Source organism: Dasypus novemcinctus, chromosome 2 (genome assembly GCF_030445035.2).
Source record: "Dasypus novemcinctus isolate mDasNov1 chromosome 2, mDasNov1.1.hap2, whole genome shotgun sequence".
NCBI classification, from domain to species: Eukaryota; Metazoa; Chordata; class Mammalia; order Cingulata; family Dasypodidae; genus Dasypus; species Dasypus novemcinctus.
Genome location: NC_080674.1, coordinates 140,025,200 through 140,051,200, shown reverse-complemented (window position 1 = coordinate 140,051,200; position 26,001 = coordinate 140,025,200). Strand labels below are relative to the sequence as shown.

General features: G+C 44.7%; 2 protein-coding genes across 36 annotated transcripts in view; both read left to right on the top strand.

Annotated features, from left to right (window-relative positions):
• SEPTIN8 (septin 8) overlaps positions 1–9,461 on the top strand; it is a 70,888-nt gene extending 61,427 nt beyond the window's left edge. For 14 of the 33 annotated variants that reach the window (XM_058278568.2, XM_058278501.2, XM_071209931.1 and 11 more), the window contains one exon: positions 8,139–9,461. In XM_058278568.2, coding sequence (XP_058134551.1) covers positions 8,139–8,304 — 166 coding nt within the window. In that variant the 3' untranslated portion in view covers positions 8,305–9,461. Of the gene's footprint in view, positions 1–1,247; positions 4,299–8,138 lie in introns of those variants that run through there. The other 19 variants (XM_058278513.2, XM_058278479.2, XM_058278485.2 and 16 more) reach the window with 4 other exon arrangements.
• Positions 9,462–20,561: 11,100 nt separating this feature from the next.
• KIF3A (kinesin family member 3A) overlaps positions 20,562–26,001 on the top strand; it is a 53,014-nt gene continuing 47,574 nt past the window's right edge. The window contains exons 1-2 of one of the 3 annotated variants that reach the window (XM_023588231.3): positions 20,562–20,767; positions 23,280–23,553. In XM_023588231.3, the coding sequence (XP_023443999.1) occupies positions 20,762–20,767; positions 23,280–23,553 (280 nt within the window). In that variant the 5' untranslated portion in view covers positions 20,562–20,761. Of the gene's footprint in view, positions 20,768–21,030; positions 21,131–23,279; positions 23,554–26,001 lie in introns of those variants that run through there. The other 2 variants (XM_071209925.1, XM_058278446.2) reach the window with 2 other exon arrangements.

Genomic DNA, 26,001 nt, shown 5'->3' with positions numbered 1-26,001 from the left:
CAAGGGCTACTGCGGTCTTTGCTTGGACAGCTGTGGTGCATTCCCCCTGAGGCAGGGGTGTGGGACCCATATTGGCTGGCAGGTGTGACTGAGAACAGTGGAGACTAGAGTCTAGCCCGCGCTGCCCCTGGACACTAGGATCACTATCCAGCTATTTTGAAGGACTTAGGGCTGAAGGAAGGCCAGCTGCTCCTTATAGCTAGGGACACTGTGGGTCCTGCTTGGAAAGGGGGCTGCCCCCCAACTAGAGGTTAGAGTTCTTCTCTGGAAAGTAGACTCTGGGGAGAGAGGGACAGAGAATGGCAAGAAGTGCAGTCAACTTATTGGCCAGGTGGGGGCAACTCTGAGTCATGGCTCAGTGTTTTTGACAGCCCATTGCCACACCCTTAGCTGGAGTCCAGATGCCCCGGCTTGGCTTCCGGGGATCTCTCTCCCTCCCACCTTGCTTCATGCAGCATCCCATGCCACATCACAGTGTGGGAGCCTCCGCCGTCCCTGCTTCTCCTTGCCCCTGGCCTATATCAGGTTAGCACCCTTGGAACTGACCCTCACCCTTGGGCTCTATTGAACCCCATTTCCTCCTGGAATGTTTGGCCATGAGTGTGCCAGGCTCTTCCTTCCTTGGTGGCAGTGAAGCCTAGTGGTTAAGGCCAAGAAGTACAGATTAACACTGGCCCGGCATTGCTGCTTCGGGCATCAGCCTCCTTCCCCCCCCCCCCCCCCCATGCATTCTCACACTCATGGCAACCCTGCCCTGCTCTCTGTCAGCTTGGCTCAGGCCATCTTAAAGGAAAGGCAGGCAGGGTCCCCTAGGAAATAAGTTGAAACCAAAAACAAGGACCTATGGCCAGGTCAGGACCTGAGGGCCCGTGGGTGGGGGGTGCAGGCCGGCAGCCAGTGCCCGGAGCTTTCACTCGGCCCCGCTGGGAGGCACTGGCACTGCTCTCGGGGTGGGGGCTTGTCGTCGGTGTCTGGCCTCCCTGCTTGTTCCATGTGGCCTGGAAAGTAGGCCTTTTCTGTTTGCTGGACATGGCAGAAAGCTTCAGTCAGTTTGGCCTCTAGGAGAGAGGCCTCCCTTCCCATGCTGGCCTGGCAGAGCCAGGGTGGACGGGTGGGGCGGCTGGGAGCACTTCTTCCTCCTGCCCTGGTCAGGGGGGTGGGGTGAGCAGGGAGTACATTTTTTGAGACCATGTAGTTGTTTCTTCCTCAAATTTTAATCCGTTTTTGCAAAATTACTTCCCAACCAGATCTTGACCCTCAGCTGGGACGCCACAAACTGAAGTGAATTCCCTGCTTTGCTCGTGACAAATGCCAAACTGACTGCCCTTTCCCAGTGTCCATTTTGCTGTCTTTTGCTTCTGTTTGATTTGGTCTGTGTATCTTTTAATGTGTCCGTTTCTTTTTGTTTGTTTTATTTTTATTTTTCAGTTAACGCACACACAGATTTACATGTCAAGAGCGGACTTTAGACTTTCATGTGTTAAATTGCTTGAGTTACAGCTTGTGACCCTTCTCCCATAACATGGTGTGCGGACGGACTGGGAGCCGGTACAGACTCCGGTGTTTACAGACTTGCTTTCCCCACCCCGCCCCAGCCCCAGCCGCCCCTGGGCCTGTTGGGCCACCCCTCTCTATGCAATCATGTAAAAAAGCCAGGAATGCTGGAACCCAAAACTGACGAGGTTTATTTTTTTCAGAGCCAGTGGCTGGTCTTCCATTTACAGTGTCACTATTCCTTGATGGAGCAGTTATGTGCCGCTCTAGCGAAGGCCCCAGCCGGCGATGCTGGGCCTAATTGTTCAGCGTCAAGATGGCAACTCACGCGGTGCTCTAGGTGCGGCCGTGTGGCCTGGTATACATGCTGCAAAACTCACCCAATTCCCCATCATTTTAATTTTTCTAACCTAGAGCTTAATTTCAATAATAACTTTTAAAACTTTAAATTTTTATTTTGGCACGAGAATAAAGACAGAGAATATCCTCTCCCATTATTTTCATAAGTAACACATTCCCTGATTTTTAAAAACTAAAATTTCTCCAAACCTTCCTTATGTATAAGGTACTCCTATATATAGGGAGAGGTGGGTAATAAACTTCCTGTAATGACAGTGTTCGGAATTTCTTTATGGATGAAAGTACAACATGCATAAGACCATGTCCTGTGTTTTTACTGTAAATGGAAATGGAACAGCAACCCATAGCCATTGTCTGTACCCAGAGGTGCTACCTGTAACCAGGGACCAACTCCATGGATGTGTGTTAAGTGTTTGACTCTACTTTAGACCCCAGACCAACTCTGTGTAGTCCAAGCACAAAGAGTGCTCAGAGGGGTGGAGGTTTTTATTCCAGAGTCATTGTTTCCTTTTTTTTCCTGGCTGAGTCACAGGGCAAAAATATGAAGGTGTCTGATGTATGTGGACATTTTAAGAAAAAAAACAAAAAAACAGCAGCAACATCTTTTCCCAGTCAGCTGCACTCCAAAAGAGAACATTTTAAGTACTTAGCAGTATTGATTCATTTATGTTCCTGTTGGTTTGCCAGCCACACGGATTATCAGAGTTGAAAATATGACCTGATAAAATGAGAGACAAAAAATGAATAGATGAAAGGAAGGAATTTGGTTAGTGTTGGTGGCTGGGCACCACAGCTACCAGAGTAATGCACGGTCCTGCCCTCACAGAGCTCACCACCGAGTGTACTTCCTAGTTGGGAGCCTGAGGGAGCTGTGCTAATTCATTGGTGGATGGCTGTTTTGCTTTTCATGCCCTCAGTCTTCCCTGCCATCAGTTTCCCCGGTCTGCCTTGGCCTGCTTTAATGATTTCCAGGACAAGTGCTGGCTTCCTCCCGCCCTGCTGGGGTGGTGGTCCACTCTGATGGGGCTGTGGGGCTGAGGGCTGAGCTGAGTCTGCCCACTGGGAGACTGCGGGAAAGAGGCAGCTTTCAGGGCAGGGACTCCACACACCAGGTGCAGAGTGGGGTTTAGTAACCCTTAAAGCGAAAATTCTCCAAGTGTTACACCATGAGCAGGGGCGGATCCAGGTTTTGTGGGGCCAAAAGCTTGTACGATTGGGGAAGCCTTCTTAAAGAACAAGAATATTAGTGTAAAATGAGGTATAGGGCCTCGGTAGGGACCCTGAGGATTAAGCTTCAGTAGCTTTACAGTTAATCCACCTCTGATCAAGACTGAAAACTGATGTCTCATTGTGTGCAGTTTGAAAGGGGAGCCATCTAAAGATGTATATCAGCATATCTAAAGCAGGTGTGGACTGCGAGGTGGCTTGTCTTTAGTATAGTTGTTTTAAAGTGTATTCACTTGGGTTGAAATAGGACCTTTAAGATAACCTCTCTCAGCTAACGTATTTCTGAAGCAGCAGCTCAGTGGCCCAGCAGGTTCACTAGTTATATAAGAAACGAGGACTCGTGGCTCGTGTACCAAGGTGGGGGCTGGCTCCGGAGAGGGCAGATTCTGCCACCTGTCCATTGCGGGCTGTGGGCCACACCCAGGGCATGCTGGGAGGCCAGAATTGTGCCCAGCTGCCTGTCCGCAGGCCCAAGGCTTCTCAGCATCTCTGCTGAGACCTGTCCGATGAGCATTTTCTGGGGGCTGAGCTGCCTTCCACAGATCCCATCAGCTTGAGCCGGCTTCATTGCACTTCTCTCCCCCTGCTGTTTGTGTTTGGAATTTTGTCATCCGTAGCTGAGACCAGATTAATCCTCAGTGCCCTGGTGAGCTTAAAACTTGCCATTATTTAACCAGCTACCCCTCATGGAATGTGACCTGCCTGCAGGAGCTGAGTTACCCGTCCTTAACGTCAACTGTTGGCCTTGTCAGACCTGTCATATGGGATCATGTTGGCATTTACGGTTGTGTCTTTCATGAACCATGTTGGTTTTGGGTAGAATCACCATGGAATTTCTTGTTCAAACTGGGACACTTGAGAGTGAAAGGGAGTACTATTAATAATTATGCCAGGTCTACAAGCATGAATCAGAACCACCCCAGGCAAATGGGGAGGTATGGTCACTAGTTATGGGCAACCAGTATCTAGATGATTTATAATTGTGCAAAGTGACTGCATATATGTTTGTGTGTGTATATGTGTGGTTTCCTGTTAAATGGGGCTCACAGTACTGGATAAGAGGCTTGAGGGAATGTGGCTTGCTAGTCTGTTATAACATGCTTTTCTAAAACTGCTTCATTAGTTAATTCATTTACTCCTTCATTCATTGACTGTTTTTGTTCCTTTCCATTCACTTTGTACTCATTTATTTTCATTAAATTTTGCATTTATTTTGAGTTTTTGTGGTGTCTTTTTTGGGCAGAAGCTTTTCTGATTTAACAAGGTTCCTAAGCCTATTACTCTGCTACATCCATGGTAAAACACAGCTTGTCTATTCTGTGAACTTTGTGAGGGTTGATAAGCTTCTATAGGAATTACGTTTTAATAGGGAGCCCTGCGACAGGCAGCTGCAAGGGGCAGTTGAATGCATGTGGAATGGAGGAGAAAGTTAAGAAGTGCAGCCTGTGGTCCATGAGTCTGTAATGAGTGAGCAGGTGCTATACAGAACGAGAGAAGACACACGCTCCCCTTGAGTATACATCCTTGTTGGGGAGGCTTGATGTACAACTAACATTTAAGTCTTTATAATGTGCCACATTGTCTTAATATGCATTACATTTATTAACTCCTCTCATCCCCATGATAATCCTGTGATCAGGTATCATTATTCTCCCTATTTTACAGGGGAGTTACGGAAGGTAAAGTACTTATCTAAGGTCAGACAGCTAGCTGTGTAAGAAGTTGGGGTTTGAACCTAGGTAATCTGTACCTGATTCCTTGGCATCCTGATGGGATAACAGTATAAATGTAGTCAGTGTTAAAGTATGCAGTCTGACAGCATAGATCTAGATGATTTTTTTGGGATAGAGTTCCTGGTGGGCAGGCAAACGTTGAGGAAAGGGAGACTGGTGGTTGAAGGAAGAGGTGAGCCCAAGAGTTAGTTTGTTGATGACCGTCTCCATTGGGCACTAGCCAAGACTCTGGGGAGGCAAACAGAGGACTGCGACTAGGGAGCCGACAGGCTGGCAGGGGACTGTTAGACAAGCTTCCCAGCGAAGGTGCAGCTCAGCTCTGCTTACCAGGAGGCAGGTAGCAGGGAGGCAAAGCCCTCACCAAGCTTTGAAGGGCAGACTCTCCAGGAAGCTGGTGGGAGAACGGCCTTCTTGATGGGGACCACAGCACACCCAGAGGCCTGGAACAACTATGTATGACTCACCCACCCAGTTTAGTGGGGGCGAGTGCTGACTGGACAAGTTTAGGAAAGGTCCATGATGTTCACCTACCATGCACCTCCCTTCTCAGCCCATAGTTCTTGCCTGCTGCCATAGAATCTGCTGCTGACCTCTCCCCCATCTCCGTTTCCTGCAGCCACAGTCCCTTACCAACCTCTGCCCTTCTCTAGGTGGAGACAAAAGGAAGATGGACTGTGTCCATATTTCTCCCTCCCCTGCCCCTTTCAGTGATCTCCTTATCTCTGAACCGAGGTGGGCCTGGAGTTCCTAGTATCAGAGAAAGTGTCAGCACTGGCAGGAAAGGAAAGGATCAACAGTGGAACGGAGTTAGAGGGGAATAGAGACCCAAAGACAGGCTAGAACGGCCCACAAGACTTTAACTCACATCTGGTGCTTTAGCGATACAGAAGTTAGCTTCCCAAAAGAACAGTAACATTTACAGGAAAGTGGGATAATGAAGCTATGTCAAGACTGGGGCTCACAGTCTACCTTCTCCTTTCACCGAGAGATTGAGAGTTGGGTCACTTCTGGGGACAGGCTGTGCTTACACCTAGAGCTACCTGGTAAGGGGTTCAGAGCCTCCCAGCAGTTCCCCAAAGCTTGAGGCAATCTGAGCTCATATGGACCCCTCAGTCTGAGCCCCTAGCCCACCCATAAACCTGTCTACCTACACTAGAAGGGCACAGACAGACATGGAGCTATGGCCAGGAGAGGCATGCTGCCTTGAGCATCTCCTTCTGTAACCCGGGTGCCAGACTAGAAGACTTATTGATATGGCCCAGGAGAAGATTTTCCAAGTGTATTTGGCTCTAGCAAGTCTAAATGCACTTTATCCTGTAAGTGTAGAAGAAGATTGAAACAGGGTTGAAAGCCAAGTTTAGTTTTACAAAAGCTACAACCAAGCAAGCCTGTGTCAAGAAGAGGTAGGTATGTGTGCTGATTTTAGTATGACATGGTACATCTGATCCTCAGCCACTTTGCCCCTCATAGCTGCTCATCCTACCGTGGCTTAGCACATGTACAGATAACTGTTCTCGGTGGAAAGATTTCACAAGCCACCTCTGAGCGTGTGGCTGTCATTTATATTCCCAACACTGTATACGGCTCCAGCTGGCAAGGACGCCAGCTGGACTCCACTGCTCCCAGAGAATGGCTCTATAGTATCAGGGCTTCAGAGAGGCAGCTGGCCTCTCTTCCTGGCAGCTGAGCTAGTACCTCCTCCTCCTCACAGCGTAGTGGGTGGAGTAGACAGAGCATCGGAACCTGCTCCTCCCAACGAAAAGCTTTCAGAGCTGTGGCACTGCCTCTTCCAACACAGGTTTTACCCTATAATATCCATTTGTTAGTATAAGTAAGCCCCTAAGTAAACTAATATTTAAACTACTTCGTTTAAGAGTAATAAAGGAAAAACTTGCTTAAAGCTGGGTCAAGTTACTAGACATTAAACAAAACACACTGTGAATCCAGTCCTTGTGACAAGGAGGCATAAGTCATGACCAAGCCAGGGTAAATGTATCTACAGAGACAGCCCCATTTTCACAGTGGCAGGCAGGCTAGCTGGGACTTGAAGCACTGCCCATGTATCTGGTATAAGTCTGGGATGCTAGGAGGACCTAGCCAGCTCTGGTGACCAGAATAGCCAGGACTGGTGGGTTTGAATCAGCTCTTCAGTCCTGAGCAAGGCCCACCTATTTCTGGCCTCATAGTCCAACTGTTAGGGGCCAATACTGGCTTTGCTGGAGAAGGAAGGAGAAACAAGCTGCAGTGAGAACCTTCATTCTCCCAGGTCTCAGGCCTGGGGGGGGGGGGGGGAAGGGGGGGGCGGGGCGGTGAGCAGGGTCACGGTTGGCCAAGTTAGGACCACCCGAAGCTCTAGTGACCCTAACCAGTCTCCCCCACCCACCCTTATTTTCTTCCAAGGACCCAGGCAAGAACTTTTCCTCAGTTGCTCTTCCAGGACCTTCTTCCTTTGTTACAAGATACATAAAGCCAAGGAATTCCAAGCAAGAAAGTGTTCCCGTTTTGCTTGAGGAGGTCACTGGAGTCAGGGCAGAGAGGCTGATGGGCAGGTGAAACAAGAAGTTGTCTGTGCAAAAGGATGACTAGAAACTTCTTAGCTGCTGCGTTACAACTTTCTTGCAGTCACTGAACTGGTCAATACTGATCTGTAATTAAAACAGTGGCCAGCCTTGAAGTAAAACAGTCTTAAACCCTAAGGAATAGTCAGCTGAGTGCCAAAAACACTTGCATGAAGCAACCTCAGGAGGGCCCAAGCACTCAACTTAAAGAGCATTAACCCCATCATCTAGGGACATCCATCTCCAACCTCAGTAAAACTATCATTGGCTAACTATGCATTCCATCCTAACCTGTCCATCCTGAGGGGTTCTCCCCACTTTCCTCCCTCTTCCCCCCCAACACCCAGCCCCTGCCTCATGGTACCTCAGTGACTAGCACCAGGTAACGGACCTGGAATTTATACTTCCTATTAGCCTCAGCTCAGGGTTGCTTCTTTCTGAGCTAGACATGTTCCCTATTCCCTTCAGCTATAAGGATTGCCATTGCGATAAAGTTTCTCCCACTGACGGCAAAACCCCCGCCATTGGTCCAACGAAGGGAACCTGTGTCCATACCTAAGGTCCAATGGGCACGGCAAAGTTGTAGACAGCCTAGCCCGTAGGCAGCCTCTTCCCAGAGCCATCATCGCCAGAGTATCTTTTGGAGCCCACAAGGGCCAAGAGGGGCCAGGGGTACCCTTTTGGGGTCAGAGTACATCAGCTAAGGGGACACAACCCTGAGAGCCTGGTCTGGGGCAAAGTTGATGTCTACCTGTGCTTTCTTTAGCAGATCAGATGTAGGAGTCAACCAGTCGGGCATGAGCCTCTCCAGCTCTAAGGTGATGATGACCAAGGCCAGTGTGGAGCCCTTGAACTGCAGCAGCTGGTGGCCCGCCATACAGTGCTGCAGCTGCCTGGTCAGGGACGCGACGTGGAGGGAAGGATTCCTCTGAGGCAGCAGGTCCAACACGTGGGGCCAGCCCAGGACCACCAGGGCGTGGAACTGGACACCATGGTTTTTAATGTTAGAACAGAAAACCCCATAACTTTTCATATATCAATGACCAAAAGTGCAAACAATTTAAACTTCCATCAGGGAGCATCAAATGTTGCCCAACCCTTTTCATTCCCATTCCTGCGAGGGGCTTGAGGCTTAATGCCCATTCTGTGGCTGAGCTGAGCTCCAACCTTGGAGAGAAAAAAGTCTGCTCTCTGACGTGGTCACTAATATCATGAGCCTAAAGTACCCAGATGACAATGTTTCAATTCTGAAAAATAGAATCATACTATTCAAGATCAAGGTAACAGAAAAGTATCTGTTTGACAAGAGAAGAAACTCTGTAACTTGGCAAGAGTGGTCATTTTTCAAAATGAAACAGCCCTTGGTGAATTAATCTTCATGCTTCATAACAGACCAAAACCCCGTGACATTTCCACATTGCATATTTTTGCCTTACTAACAGAATCATATCCTTAAGGATGACCATCATTCCCCCAACTAAAAACAAAAACTAATGTATGATATTTTTTCAAGTGCCAGATCAATATGGTCTAAAGCTTCAATAAGGATTGTGTGTAGATGGATAAAGACAGCCAAGTGAATGTGTGTAAAGTGTAGCAAAAGCAGACTGCTTTTTATGTACAGTATTCATAGAATGGAAAGTTAAATATTTTTGCAGTGTGTATTTAAAAAGAGAAACTCACCAAAATAGTGCCGTCTAAAAATCTTTGTAAAGTTAATTTAATGTGAAAGTGGGAGTCTGGTGGAACGGTGTTGGATTTGGGTCAATTTAAGATACATTTTCACTCTTCCGTACGTTGTGAGCTTTGTGGGTCACTTCACTGTGGTGCATGTGCAAAGACGTGTGCACGCCTGGGCTTTGCTGTCCTATGTTGTGAACAGCTGATCCAAAGGCACAAACTCCTCGTACTCACTATAGTCAAGAAGTCCAGCGGCGTCCCAATATAGAGGTCCCACTGCAGTACGTCCAGAATAGCCAGCTCCATCCTCAGCAGCTCATTCGGGGTATAGGCAGAACCATAGTGCTTTATGAAGTCTTTTACACGTGGAATTAACTGTTAAAAAGAAAATAAAAAGGCCAAAGCCCTATATCATGTCATGGTAGCTTTTGTTTTCTTATCCATGGGGATTGGGCATCTCATGACCCAAGTGAAGTGGTCTTCCAATAGCCTACCACAGAAAGTGCTCAAGAAAAACCAAGCCAGGTCTTGGCTATCTGTCAAGGTCCTACATAGTAGTGACAATATATAGTGAAGGTCACATGGTCACCCTCTGCAAATAGGCCTCGATCCCTGATGGCATGCCAGCTCAAACCCAAAAGTGCTTGGGAGGCTGGGGCTGTGCCCTGGGTTTCCATTTAGTGCAAGAAGTCACCCAAAGAGTTCTAGGAACTGTGGGCTCTGTCCATTTCTGTTCCCAGTCCCCATAGTGGTTCTTATTAGAGAAAAAAAATTATGTCTTTGCGTTTCCTGGTTTGTACCAGCCAGGCCCACTGGTAAAACCTCCCAAGGTTTTTTGTAGCACCACAGCTGCAAACATGTACCATTCAACCTTGACTGAAGGTAATTCAGTTCTGGAAAAACCATTACCTTTTGCCAGAGGGACTAAGGAAGCTTATGTACATGTAAACATTCAAGTACCAAATGCGTCAGAGAATTGGTCCTACTTTTTTAGATAAATGAAGTATTACTATAACCTCCAGAAATGCTTCTATTCATTTGCTTGATTTTAAGTTGGATAAATTCAAGTTTATATATTCTAATAAACAGTGGTTAAAAACATTTTTATTGAAAGTTTGAGACTGCACACACAAGCATTTTTTTCCTGCCCCCTCAGGTCCTGAGATCAACCAAGGCAGACTGGGAATGGTGGTGATTCCACCTTCTCCAAAGAGGGAGAAGAGGTAGGGAAGCCTGGGAATGATATCGGGAGATCTCCAGAACAGAAGCAACAGTGAAACTCAGAAGTCCAAGCCTGAAAAACATTGTCAGGACTTCTTCCCCCCACCAGCACTTGGCCTTCCCACCCAGCTCACAGTAGGGCCCTGGAGTCCCTCTGGGCCAGTTTCATTGACACAACCAAGTCCTTAAGTCTCAAGCAGCTTTCTTAGATGTCCATTCCTAGAAACTAGCTTAAGCCACATGGTTTGGGAAGCCTCTTCCTAGCTCAACAGCAAATGCCTCTTTAATAGGAGGTGGAATCTGGCATCAACACATGAGGCAGGATATATCTGCCAGGACATCAGGGTTTGCTGGGCTAGGAGAATTCAGCTGTTCTAACTCCCTATTTGTGGGGTCTCAGTCTGACAAACTAAGGAAGGAACAGCAGAAATCCTGGGAAGTTGGGGGCTTTTCCAAAATGCACACCATTCCCAAGGGCACAGACCCTTCAGAAAGCCTGAGTGCTTCCATGTCACACCCCTGTACCATAAGAACAGTCCAGAGTGGACTTCCAGGGATGCATACCTCTTCTTCTTCATTAACTTTTGCAGCGAGTCTCAAGGAAGTAATTGTGATGCACTTGAGGTATCTCTCTTTTATCTGCAGTATGAACAAACATATTTGAGTAGGCTATGAATGCCAAATTGTAAAGCATCTGTGGTCTTCTCTGAGATGAGTTTTTTGATTTTTTAAAAGACCATTCCTCCACAAGACAGAAAGTACTATTTTTAGGTTAGACCAGTGAAAATGCTCCTGATTTAGAACCACATATGGCTAGTCAATATTCTTTTGTTAGAGGTCTAACTGGTGGTGGGAAATAAGTCACCTTCTTGGGGAACATACAGTCCCATCCTAGCCTCAGGTCTTACCAGATAGGTCTACACCAGGGGTTCTTAACAAGGGGCCCGTGAACTTGAATTGAAATTTAAAAAACACTATTCTTGTGGTGCAAGTGTAATGTATTTATTAAATAATACATAGTATAGTGTGGACTTAGTAAGGGGGTCTGTGGTTTTTACCCAATGGCAATGGGATATGTGGAACAAAAAAGTTTAAGAACTCCTGGCCTAGACAAACATATCCTACTTTATTACATAGAAGTCTTCTCAATGAGGTACTCTCCTGCTTCCTAGACCCAACCTGGGCCACCACACAACACTGAGCCAGGTAGATACACAAGTAGGACAAAGAGGTGTTGGAATCCCAGGGTTAACACTTGGGGCAAGTTATTTGGCTTATGAGACTTGGAGCATCTGTGATGGTTCAGCTCTCAGGGTGCAGTAGGGAGCAGAGGTAAGTTCCCTGTCTCACTATCTCTCACGATCCCCCGAAGCCTCCCTACCTTCCTTGAGGCCAAGAGGCGGCTGATGACGGTGAGAGCCAAGTTAAAAGTGGCCCCAGAGAAGCCAAAGATGTTGTCAAGCCTCAGAAGCCACAGCACGACTTCCTGGAAGGCACTGCGGATCTCGACTTGCTGGAGAGGGGTTGGGTAGGGCAGGTAGACCACAGTTGGTGGTCAGCTGGGATCCATCGATGGCAGGAGCTGCCTGCTTGAGGTGTCCAGAAGGGCTGGGAGAATCCCCTTCCCCTTAAATCCCGGTGGGATTAAGTGCTTCTCTGTGGTCCAGCGGCTCACCTAGTTAGACCACTTCCCACCCACTACCCCCGCTTTTCATGCTAAGCAGAGTTCCCCAACTCATACAGGCCTTCTCCCAAAGCACCTACGCGCAAAACACCCTCTTGGTGAGAGAAGCAAGTGAATCCCATCTCATGCAGGGACACACCTGGGGAAGTTCCTGGCCTCCTGAGTTGGATCACCTGAGCCCAGAGTGCATGCAGGTGGAGCCCATCCGCCTCCCGAGGGCGGGCGGAGGGGGTGAAGGCGCGCACGCCCGCGAGGGCCCCGACGCGGGGATCAGTACCTGGAGTTCGCCACCCCCGCCACAGGCGCGTCTCGCGGCCCAGGGCTAGGTCTAGGTGGGCGACCACTCGGCCCTGGTCCATGAAACCTCTCCAGTCGCACGGCATCGGCCAGCGTCTTTCCTGGGACGGCTGCCCGGCAGGCTGCGGGCCAAGAGCGGCGTCGGGGCAGGGCCTCCAGCTCGTGGAGAGCGCGCGGCACTTAGCCGGCGGCACCTGCGGCTTCTCAGGCGCGGCTGGGGACGGAGGCCGCTCGGGGTTGGCGGGCTCTGGGGAACCTGCTCCTGCACCGCGCTGGGAGAGAGGCAGGCGGGGCGACCGGGAGAAGCCAGCACAGAGCTGCTTGGCCCGGACGCCCGCTGGGGCGCGCGCCACGAAGCTCGACGGCTCTTACCTGCGAGGCCCCAGGCTGCGGGCGTGGCGCGCCCGAGGCCATTGCGTGAGCGGGATCTCCGCCTGAGTAAGGTCCTGGTCCCGGCTTCAGCCGGCTTTTTATAACCCAGCTTTGGGGATGGTGCAGCTGCGGCCAGCACGAGGGCGGGCGGGGCAGGGCCCACCTCCCCGCAGCTGCCTCCTGCGCGGGGGCCCGCCCCTTCTCAGCACTCGCTGGACTGTGGGGAGCCTCGGACTTGCCGCCCACAGGTTGCAGCGCGCACAGGTTGGTGAGGGACCCCAGCCCTCCCCACCTCCCTTGCCCACCTACTTCGCACCTCTTTCCCATGGCCACGGCCGGAGCACAGAGTCCCCAGCAGGGCTACAGATGCCATCCTACCTTACCGTGGAGATTTGAGGACACAGGACAGGAAGGCAGAATAGCACCAAGAGCACGCTCTTCGGTGCTTGAGGTGACATTCCTGACTCCCTGTGTGTCCACATGCATGTGAGCTGACTTCTCAGAGTCTAGGTGTCATCTTCTCTAAATAAGAGGTAACATCTCTGTATTAGTCAGTGTTCTCTAGGGAAACAATCAATAGGAGGTATCTGTCAATAGTATGTGATTTTGTAAGAGTCTCTCACGTGACCGTGGGGATGCACAAGTGCAGGTTCCACAGGCAGGCTGCAAACCAGGGCTCTGATGAAAGTCCAATGAAGGTCCTTGATGAGTTTCCGGGAGATGTTGGCTGTCCAAAGAAGAGCTGGGGAATTCTCTCTGAATGCTGAAATCACTTCCCCTTTTAAGGCATTCAACTGATTGACGGCACTTTCCCTGACTGATGTGGCTGTAATCAACTATGCAGGAAAGTCACTGGTGACTAAAGTCCATAAATGTCCTTATATTACAATTAGTCCAGTGCTTGCTTGACTAAACAACTGGGCACAATTACCTGGTCAAGTTGACACATTAGCCTATCCATCAAATTCTCCCTCACAAAGCAGTTTATTCATGTATGCATTTATCCATTCAGTAATCATTTACTGCACACCTACTGTGTGTTTAGTGCAAGGGCATAACACTTAATGAAGTAGACATGGAGTATACATTCTAACCAAGAGAGAAAGACAATAACGTGAGCAAAATATATGGGAAACCCTGCAATTCCACTCCTAGTTATAAACCCAACAGAAATGGATTAAAGACACTAAGAGACAATCACAATAATGTTCAGAGCAACACCATTTGTAACATACTCAAACTGGATACAATCCAAATGTTCAACAATAGTTTTGTATAAGATAAACATAGTATATTCATTCACATAATGGACTACTACACTGCAATGAAAAATTTAGCAACAAACTACTGGTATACCCAACAATATGGAAAATGTTCACAAATATGATACTGAGTATATGTAGCCAGATACAAAAGAGTTCCTTATGTATGATTCCACTTATATAAAGTACAAACTGATCTATACCATTAGAATCAACATAGTGGTTACTACTGGGGGGGGGGGAGGGGTAGTGACTGGTAGGGAACACAGGGATTTCTGGGGAACTGATAATGTTTCCTGTTTTGATAAATGCTGATTACACAGGTGCATTCAACATGTGAAATTTGATTGGACTGTACACTTATGGTTTGTGCACTTTCTTTATGTTAGCTATACTTTATTAAATTTTGCATTAAAATATATGACTTGAGGTCAGCTTGTGGAATAGGGGATGAGGAGTCTGCAGACCCTCTCCCCAGTGAAACAAACATAACTGGTGAAAATTATTTTTATAAAACCAAAATCAACCACTTAAAGTCTCAAAAAATTGTCCTGAGGATATTTAGCAAATAGAGAAACATTATCCAATAGACTCTACTACATTTCAGTAAGCACTCTGTGGATTTTAAACCATGACCTGTGCCATGCTCCCCACTACCCTAGCCCAGTATGATGGAAGCACTATTCCTGGTAGGTGCAGCCAAGAAGACAGGGCTCCCTTTCTACTCAGCACCCAGTCTAGTCTGTCAACATTTCTCAACCCCACCCCAGCCCTCAGATACCCTCTCTGTGTTGCAGATGTTCTTTGCTAGGCAAGAGGGCTAAGAGGTCTGGGGTTCTCGTCCTCTAACCAGCCCCCATTCCTAGAACAGCTGCTCTACCCCACAGATAATGAACCTAGATCACCCTGCCCCAAGTCACTCATGGGGCAGAGAATCCACACTGGGAGAGGCAAGCCAAGAAGACCAGAGGCTATTTCCCCTCTCTGTCTACTGCCTCATTTGTAAAGTAGGGGAATCACTCTGAAAGAAGCAGGCTACTATTGCAACTCCAGTTCCAGAGCAGTGGTGAAGAGGTTTTGCCTAGGAGGAGAGGCAGAAAAAGAGCTCTGTAGCTCTCTTCAAAAGAACTAACTTTAATTTGGAACATATCATGGAGGTGTTCAAGCCTAAGGAAGCTCTCAAAAAGTCTAGAGATTTTGATGGTAAGCAATTAAGAGGAGGCTGGTAGCAACATGAGAGCAGCAAGTAAATTATAGACCAAGTTGTGTTTTAATGGAGAGAACCAGGGGAAGAGACAGCTAAGAAGATCTATTCTGAGGTTGGAATAAGCCTCAAAGACTGGCCTCAAAAACAACCTTTGCAAAGGTCCTCGGATTTAAATGAAGCAAACAAACACAAAAACAAAAACTGAACAACACTGGTAAAGGGAGTGTATTAGTCAGGGTTTTCTAAGGAAACAGAAGCAACAGGAGATATCTGTAAATATTATGGGACTTTATAAAATTCTCTCATGCAACTAGGGGGATGCTCAAGTCCAAATTACATAGGGCAGGCTGCAAACCAGTAATTCCAATGAAGATTTCCAAAGAATTCCCAGGAGAAGCTGGCTGGCTAAAGTAGAGATGGAAATTCTCTCTCCTGACTGAAATTATTACTACTTGCTTTAAAGCCTTCAATTGATTATAAATTATAATATTATATAATTTATAGCTAATTATGAAACAGTGTAATTGCATATTTCTTATCTTAACATTTTTGAAAGCAATTGTATAAACTATATGTATAATTGTGTTATTGGGCCTCTAACATGTAGAAATATAATACATTTGATGATAACAGCATAAAGGAGGAGGATGGGAGCAAAGCTGCAATGGAGTACGGAAATGACACCAAGTAATAACTCAAATCCATAGGAAGAAATGAAAAGAACCGGAAATGCTATATTAGAAGGTTAATATAACAAAGTTTGTAAATATGCACTTGTTTTCCTTTCTTCTCTTGGCTTCCTTAAAAGACAGATTTTATATATTGTATTTTATATATTATATAAAATTATATGAGATAATCATTATAATAAAGTATTATTGTGTTTGTGCTTATAACATATGTAGATGCAGTATGTATAACAATAACAGTACAAAGGGGAAGTGGGAATAGAGCTATGTAAAATTAACATTTCTATATCACCTTGGAGTTAGTCTGTATAAATCTGAAATAGATCCTGATAAGACATATATGTTAAGAAACCACTAAGAAAATAACTAAAAAATATAGTGAAAAAATCATTAAAGTAATTGAAATGTTAAACTAGAAAATATTCACTTAATGCAAAAGAAAGCAGTAAAGGAAGAACGGGGCGGGGGGGAGGGGAAGGAAGACAGCCATATAGAAAACCAAAAAGGAAAATTGCAGATGTAAACCTAGCTATATCATAAATAATGTTAAAAAAGTGAATGGATTAAACAATCCAGTTAAAAGGCAGAGATTGTCAGACTAGATAAAAACAGCAAGGGTGGAGGTAGGGTAGGGGAAAAAAACTTAAGAAAATAGCAAGCTCCAACTATATGCTATCTATGTGAAACATAATTTAGATTCAAAGGTGCAAATGGGTTGAAAGTAAAATTATGCAAAAAATGTATCAAGCAAAAAGCAACCATAAAAAAGCTTCATTGTCTATACTAATAATCTCTGACAATATAAACTATAAAGCAAAGACAATTTAATTGGGGAAAGAATAGTCTCTTCAATAGATAGTACTGGCACAATTGGATATCCATATGCAAAAGACCTCTCCCTCATGCCCTATACAAAAATAACTTGAAATGGTTCATGGATCAAAATATAAGTCTAAAACTATAAGGGAAACGGACTTGGCCCAGTGGTTAGGGCGTCCGTCTACCACATGGGAGGTCCGCGGTTCAAACCCCGGGCCTCCTTGACCTGTGTGGAGCTGGCCCATGCGCAGTGCTGATGCGCGCAGGGAGTGCCGCCCCCCGCAGGGGTGTCCTCCGCGTAGGGGTGTCCCCCGCGTAGGGGTGTCCCCCGCGTAGGGGAGCCCCATGCGCAAGGAGTGCACCCGTAAGGAGAGCCACCCAGCGCGAAGGAAAGTGCAGCCTGCCCAGGAATGGCGCCGCCCACACTTCCCGTGCCGCTGACGACAACAGAAGCGGACAAAGAAACAAGACGCAGCAAATAGACACAGAGAATGGACAACCAGGGGAGGGGGGGAATTAAATAAATAATAAATAAGTCTTAAAAAAAAAAAACTATAAAATTCTTGGAAGAAAACTTAGGAATAAATCTTCCTGGCCTTGGTTAGGAAATAGTTTCTTAGTTACAACCCCCAAAAATGCAAGTGACAAAAAAAAAACAACAACATATTGGACTTATCAAAATTAAAACCTTTTGTATTTTGAAGGACATCATCAAGAACATGAAAACACAATTCACATAATGAGAGAAAATATTTGTATATCATATATCTGATTAAGGACTTATTTGTAGGATATAAAAAGTACTCTTACAACTAAATGATAAAAAGACAACCCAACTTAAAAATGGAGGAAGAATTTGAATAGACGTTTTTTCAAAAGAAGATACACAAATGGCCAATAAACACATGAAAAGATGCTCAGTATAATTAGTCATCAAAGAAATGCAAATCCAAACCAAAATGAGATACCACTTTACACTACTAGCATGGTTATAATAAAAAAGACAGGGAAGTGGATTTGGCTCAACTGATAGAGTGTCCGTCTACCACATGGAAGGTTCAGGGTTCAAACCCAGGGCCTCCTGACCCATGTGGTGAGCTGGCCCACGCACAGTGCTGATGTGCACAAGGAGCGATGTGCCACTTGGGGGTATTCCCCAGCAGGGGAGCCTGACGCACAAGGAGTGTGCCCCGTAAGGAGAGCCACTCCATGCAAAAAATGTGCAGCCTGCCCAGGAGTGGTGCCACACGCACGGAGAACTTATGCAGCAAGATAACGCAACAAAAAGAGACACACAGATTCCTGGTACGGCTGACAAGAATGCAAACGGACACAGAAGAACACTTAGCGAATGGACACAGAGAGCAGACAACCGGGGAGAGTAGTGGGAATAAAGGAAAATTTAAAAATCTTAAAAAAAAAAGACAGGAGTGGATGTGGCTCAAGGAGTTTGGCCTCTGATTTTCACATGGGAAGATCCTGGGTTTGGTTCCAGATGCCTCCTAAAAACAATAAAAACAAACAAATGAAAAAACAAACTCATGGGAGCCAATGTGGCTCAGTGGTTGAGTATTGGCTTTCTATGAGGTCCTGGGTTCAATCCCCAGCCCTGGTAACTCAAAAAAAAAAAAAAAAAAAAGAGGCAATAAGTGTTGATGAGAATCTGGAGAAACTGAAATACTCATAATTGCCAATGGGAATGTAAAATGATGTAGCCACTTCGGGAGTTTGGTCTTTCCTTAAAATATTAATATTAAACATTATCATTAGCAAATACCCCAGTAATTCCACTCTTACGTATATACCTAAGAGCAATGAAAACATTCAGGTATAAAAAGGAATGAAGGGGAGCAGATGTAGCTCAAGTAGTTGAGTGCCTTCTTTCCATGTATGAGGTCCTGGGTTTGATACCTGGTACTTTCTAAGAACAAAACAAATGAAAATACCAACTTGGAGCCAATGTAGATCTGTAGTTGAGTGATGGCTTGCCACATATGAGTTCCTGTGTTCAATCCCTGGTACCTCAAGGGAAAAAAAAAGGAATGAAGTAGTGATACATGTTTCGGCATGGGTGAACTTTGAAAACATTATGGTAAGTGAAAGAAGCCAGTCACAAAGGACCACACACTATATGGTTCTGTTTATATGAAATATCCATAATAGATAAATCTGTTACGACTGAAAGTAGACTAATTGTTGCCTGGGACAGGGTATAGAGGTTGAATATGGGGGAAATAGACAGTGACTGCTAATGGGTTTAGGTTGTTTCTTTTTTGCAATGGTTAAATGTTCTAAAGTTTATTGTGATGATGGTTGCACACTTCATATATATTCTAAAAAACATTTATGGAAGCGGATGTGGCTCAAGCAGTTGGGTGCCCACCTACTACATGGGAGGTCCCGGGTTTTGTTCCCGGTGCCTCCTAAAAAATTAAAAGAAGATGATCACACAATGAGTGGACACAGAGAGCAGACACTGAGCACAAACAATGAGGGGGGAGGTGGGAATAAATAATTAAACAAATCTTTAAAAATCAACAAAAATGATGCCCTTAAAAAAATTCATGTCAAATTTCAATTGGTGAATTGTGTGATATGTGAACTATATCTCGATAAAGCAGTTTGCACACACACATATATATATATGAGTGTATGTTTATATATTAGATGGGGATAAGTACTATGAAGAAATACAAAGTAGGGTGGGGGAGATAAGAAGAGCTGGGGTAAAAGTTGTAATTTCAAATAAAGTAGGCCTCACTGAGGTAGTGATGTTGGAGCAAAGATCTTTTCAAGTGAGTGAGGGAGTGAGTCAGGTGAATATCTAAAGGAAGCTTTTTGGCTGCCTGGTTTGGATTCTGGCTGTGTCACTGCCTGTCTATATGACTTGGACATCCTACTTAGCTGCCCTTTGCCTCAGTTTCTTTATCTGTGAAATAGGGATAACAACACTACCCATTTCAAAGGGTTATTATCATGTGGATTAAATGAGTAAAAATATAAAGCACTGGCACTAAGTAAAATGCTTTATGGTTATTTTCATGAGTTTGTACTGCAAGTGCAAGACCCCTTGCGTCCTAAGATGGAAGCTTACCTGGAATGCTGGATGAAACAAGGAGGCCTGTGGGGTTGGTAATAAAGAGGGAGGATTGTACACGATGGGGTGAGGGCTTGTAGCTTTTATGAGATGGGAAATCAGAGAAAAGACTCTATATGATGTCTAACACTTTCCCTCTGGCTGCTGTGTTGAAAACAGACTACAAAGGCAAGAAGATGGAAGCAGGGAGACCAGTTCTGAGCTGTTATAGTATTGTAGGTGAGACATGATGGTGGTGGTAAGACGTCAGATTTTGATCTACTTTGAAGGATTGGAAATTGGGTGTGAAAGAAGATTGCGTATTTGGCCTGAGCAACTGTGAGAATGGAGCTGCCATTTATTGAGCTGAGTGGACTCTAAGGGTGGGGAGGTTATGAGGATCAAGATTTCAATTCTGGACAGACTTGAAATGCCTATGACAGTCCACATGGAGATGTCGAGTACTCAGTGGAATGTAAGAGTCTGGTGTTGATGGGACAGGATTGGACTTAAAAGAAAATGGATCATTTGTTCTTTCACAAATACTGAAATTCTACTAGAAGCTACTACAATTAACCTTTTAACGGTCAGACAAGTCACATAACTCAGCTATTAAGCTGGCTTAAAGTCTTTAGCTCTCGAGCTGTGACACAATAAAGCCTAACATACAATTGCTTCTATGGTTTTTAATAGTAGACGTATTACTAGAGCCAGAAAATGGGCTTTGCGATTTAGGAGCGCCTCCTGCCAGTTGTCTGGGAACCCCGGACCAGCGCAGGCCAGGTTTCTAATGCTGCGGAATCTCAGTATTGCGCAGGCGCGGCCTCAGCGGGGCGTCCTAGATGGACTCGAAAAAGCTCAGCGCAGGCGTATTGAAGGGACCGAAGGAGCCGGAGGCCAGGGGATGGGGTGGGGCGAGCTCGGAGTGCGCATGCGCACTGCGCGCTCTCGCCCGAGAAGCCGCAGTCTCGGGAACGCCAAGGAAGTGGTTCGGTAATCTCTGGTCTCCCTGTCCCACAAACCCGGTGTCTTCAGGCCGCATCGTGGGTGGGGACGTTCGTCGGGCACGCGACGGGGCAACGATGCCGGTGAGGAGAGTCGCTTAGCCGCTGGGGTTCCTATTCATCCTTGCGGCCTGGCCCGGGGGCGCGGCCGTTGCCATGGAGGCGCGGAGCAGGCGAGCTGCCGGGGTGGGGCGGGGCAGGCCCGGCCCGGCGGTACCACGCGGTTTTGGAACCTGGCGTGTCGACCTGGACCATGGGGTCCAGCTGGTCCTGGCAGGGACCCTGGGGCAGGCTCTGCCGCCTTTGTTGTTGCGGCACCCCGCGGGGCCTTCACTGCTTGCCATAAAGGCGCTGTGCCCTAGGATGCGCTCTCGTTCCCAGCCCTGCCGCCAGGGAAGGACGTCCGGGGGCTGCAGCGGAGGGTCTGCTTTGGGGACTTCGCACCCGGTGAGGCCTCAGCGCGGCTTAGCCAAGGCCCAGAAGGCGACAAAACGAAGGCTGCTAGCTTTTATTCTGACTGCCCTAGACTCAGCTGTCATTCCCCTGGTAGCGCTTTAGCTTACAGTGCAGAATGTAACCTGTAGGTGTCTTTGGGGGCGGGAAGGGGTAATGCTTATCTTGTAGAATTTCATAGGTCGTTCTTACACATAATAAGGGGGCATTTTAAGTCCAGTACAGGATCATGGAGAAAACTTGAGCTCTGTCCAGTTATTACTAGTTGTGAGGCCTTCCTTGGACAATTATTTACTCTGCCTGGCCCCCTTAGTTTCCACATATTTAAGCTTTTCCTCATGGGGTTGTTATGAGGATGAAATAAAATAATGCGCAGGAAAACTTGAAGGACAGTGCTGCACGTTTAACATTAAATTGTTACTACTTTCAAGTTATTCATCATTGAGCACCAGCCACATGCTAATCACTGGAGATAATGGTGAGCAAAACAACCAAAGTTATTGAACTTTAGAAGAGGGAAGGAAGCCTGTCTTCCTGGGCAGAGGTGAAAATGATACATGTTTACAGAGACAAGACACCAAAGTTTACTGAATGAAGTGTGGATGCTGATGAACTGGAAAGTGTTGCCATGTAGGAATGAATGCTCGCCTAGAGCATGTCAGATCATCTTACTTTTCAAGAGAATCTAGAAATTGTTATTTTTTGGAATTTCTCAATGTTAAAACCCTAGCAACTAATTAAACAAAAAATTAAGTGCTGTGAGCCAAACAAAAGACATTTGCATTTTCTAGGTATAGTAGGAGAGAAAGACAGACATTAGCCAAGTAGTGAGCAAACAACAGTAAAATTGTAAGTGAATGAGTGTTGATGAAGGAGAGGGACAGGGTGCTATAAGATCTCATAAAAGGCAGATTTGACCTAGTCAGGGAAGCCTTCTCAGATGAAGTGGCTGTTGAGCCGAAGGTTGAAGTATAAATAGATGTTAACTACAAGGGCAGGGAGGAATGTTCTAGGCAGAAGGAATAGCACTTGGAAAGGACTGTGATGAAAAGGAGCCTGGTGAATACAAAAGGCCTAAAAGGCCAGTGAGGCTGTGGCTAAGGGAGCCAAGCAGGGTGGTTTGTGGGATAAGGCTAGAGAGGCAGGAGTGGGCTGGAGCCAGATCTTCAGATGACCTTAAGGATTTTTATTTTTATCCTATGATCTATGGGAAACCATTGAAAAGTTTTAAGTAGGGGAGTCACATGAATAGATTTGTTTGACTCTGCCATGTAAAGAACCTACTTCTAGGGAAACCTGATTAGATACAGGAGTACAGTTAGGAGGTTTGTAATGATCCAGGGCTGAGATGATGGTGACCTAGCTTCGGGTGGTGAGAAGTTTGATATAATCTGTTACCTTTCAATGGCAAAGTCAGGGTCAATGAAAGTGGTTTATGCTTGTTTCTCTAATGTTTAAAAGACCATCTAAAACAGTAGGAATTTAATAAGTATTTGTTGAACTAAACTGTTGAACTTCTCTACTTCAATAATGGAACTATGTTTTAATGTAGATTCTTAATTATATTAGATTTCAAAAATGGAAACTTTACATATACAAATTTTCATAATTTAGGGTCATATGAAGACATTTTTCTGTCATGGTACTTTCTTTTCTGCCTTTATTGTCCTCTGTAAAAAAGACAAACCACTTATGGATATATTATAATATATGATTAAAAAACAGTTTACTCATGTCCTATGGAAAATAAAGTCTCAATGCATCTACTATATTCTTGAATTAAAGTTGTTAACCATGTTCACATGTGTTTTCCTGCAAGCAGGAAACCCAGATGATGTCAGGGGTTTTGTTAGGAAAACAATTTATAATATACTGGTTCATTTTCTCCTTAAACAGCGTTTACTACATATGTAGTTAGGTTTTCTTTCTCCTCTTTTGTGTTGTAAAAGAAGCCACTTTTCTTTTAATAACCTTTTTCTGTATATCTGTGAGATCTTTAATTGCATTTAAAAGATATTTATGGAAAGCTTAATATGCGCAGGTCACTGAGATGGCAAAGTAGCTCCTCTGAAATTATAAATTTAATTTGTTAAGGGTAAAAATAAGTGTTCTTCTTGTTACCTATCAGTATTTTCTCCGCCAGATCAACAAATCAGAGAAGCCGGAAAGTTGCGATAATGTGAAGGTCGTTGTTAGGTGCCGGCCCCTCAATGAGAGAGAGAAATCCATGTGCTACAAACAGGCCGTCAGTGTGGATGAGATGAGGGGAACTATCACTGTACATAAGACTGATTCTTCCAATGAACCTCCGAAGACATTTACTTTTGATACTGTTTTTGGACCAGAGAGTAAACAACTTGATGTCTATAACTTAACTGCAAGGCCTATTATTGATTCTGTTCTTGAAGGTTACAATGGTAAGTGAGTACTTTACATAGTTTACATTAAAAAAACCCCGGCTTTATCAAGATATAATTAATACATATAATATACACCTCATGAAGTGAAGTGTATAGTTCAATGAGTTATAAATATTTTGATTGTGATACCATCACCACTCTCCTGTTTTAGAACACTTTTATGACTCCACAGTGTTCCCTTGAGCCCATGTGCAGCCACCCTCAGATACCCATTGTTCTACTTTCTATCTCTATAATTTATGCCTTTTCTTGAAATTTCCTGTAAATTGTCTGTCTTCTTTCACTTAGCATGTCCTTGAGGTTCATCCATGTTATTGTGTATAGTATTAGTACTTTGTTCTTTTTATTGCTAAGTTGCATTTCATTGTATGGATATACCATGCTTTGTTTATCCATTCACCAGTTGATAGAAATTTGGATTGTTTCCAGTTTTGAGCTCTTGTTAGTGATACTGCTGTAAACATTCATGCATACATAAGCTCTGTGTGTACATATTTAAAATTTTCACTTGGGTAGATACCTAGGAGTGGATTTTCTGAGTTATATAATAAATGTATGTTTACTTTTTGAAGAAACTACCAAACTATTTCCAAAGCGGTGATATACCACCTTATATTTTCTGCCAGCAGAGTATAAGGGTTCCAGTTTCTCACATTCTTGCTAGCGCTTGGATTGCCAGTTCTTTTAATTACAGCCATTTTAGAGGATCTGTAGTAGTATCTCATTAGGTAATATCTTATATTTCCCTAATGACTAATGATGTTGAGTACCTTGTCATGTACTTATTAGCCATGCATGTATCTTCTTTGGTGCACTGTCTCTAAAAATATTTTGCCAATTTTAAAATTTGGTTGCCAATATTCTTCTTATTGACTGGTATTCTTTATATATTCTGTATTTAAGTCCTTGACCAGATACATGATTTGCACATATTTTCTCCCAGTGTGTGTGGCTTGTCTTTTCATTTTCTTAATGAAACAGTTTTTAATATTGATGAAATTTTCCTTTATAGATCATGCTTTTGGTGACATAATGGAGAAATTTTTTGCCAAACCCAAAGCCAGAAAGATGTTTTCTCCTAGAAGTCGTAGAGTTTTAGGTCTTACATTTTTATCTGTGATCCATTTTGAGTTAATTTTTATGTATAGTGTGAGGTAAAGGCCTTAGTTATTGTTCTTTTTTTTTTTTTAATGTATAGACTTATTTTGGATTCTGTAATCTGTTCCACAGATATCCATCTTGATAACCATAGCTTTCCTATACATTTTTAAAATTAGGTAGGGTATGAAGCCCAATTTTGTTATTTTTTATCAAAATTGTTTTGGCTAGTCGAGATCCTTTGAATTTCCATCCAAATTTTAGGATTGCTTATCAATTTCTACAAAAAAAGCCTGATAGGGATTGTGTTGACTTTATAGATTAATTTGGGAAGAATTGTCATTCTGATATCAGCAAGTCTTCCAATCCATGAACATAGTTTCTCTCTCCATTTATGTCCTCTTTAATTTCTCTCATCAGTATTTTGTAGTGTTTAGTGTACAATCTTGAAATTCTTTTGATAATTTTTTTCTATGCTATTTAATAGAATTGTTCTCATAATTTCATTTTTTTTATCCACCCCCACCCGCTGTGGCTTTTTGCATGCAGTCTGCTCTCTGTGTCCATTCACTGTGTGTCCTTCTGTGTCTGTATTTATTTATATTTATTTCCCCCAAGGCTTGTTTACGGTCTGCTCTCTTTGTCCATTCGCTGCACGTTCTTCTGTCTCCCTCTTTGTTGCATCACCTTGCTGTGTCAGTTCTCCGTGGCGCTTGCCACCCGGGTTGGCAGCTCTCTGCAGTGTGCGGGCAAGCCTACCTTCCCAAGGAGGCCCTGGGACGTGAACTCAGGGCCTCCCATATGGTAGACAGGAGCCCAACTGATTAAGCCACAGCCACTTCCCCATAATTTCATTTTTGAGTGATACATTGCTAATATATAGAAATGCAGTTATTTTTTAGGTAGATTTTTTTATTGAGATAAAATTCATAAAGTATAAAATGCACCATTTTAACCATATCAAAAGTGTACAATTCAGTGTTTTTTAAAAATATATTTATAATATTATGCAACTATCACACTATCTAATTCCAGAATACTTCCATCACCTGGAAAAGAAACCCCATGCCCATTAGGCAGCACTCTCTAATCTCCCCCCTCCCCAGCCCCTGGCAACCGCTAGTCTACTTTCTGTCTCTATGGATTTGCCTATTCTGGACATTTTCATATAAATGGAATCATACCATGTGTGGTCTTTTGTATCTTTTCACTTAACATAATGCTATTAAGGTTCATCCATGTTGTAGCATGATTCAAAACTTAATTGCTTTTTTTTTGGCTAATATTCCATTGTATGGTAATACCACATTTTGTTTATCCATTCATCAGTTGATGGACTTTTGAGTT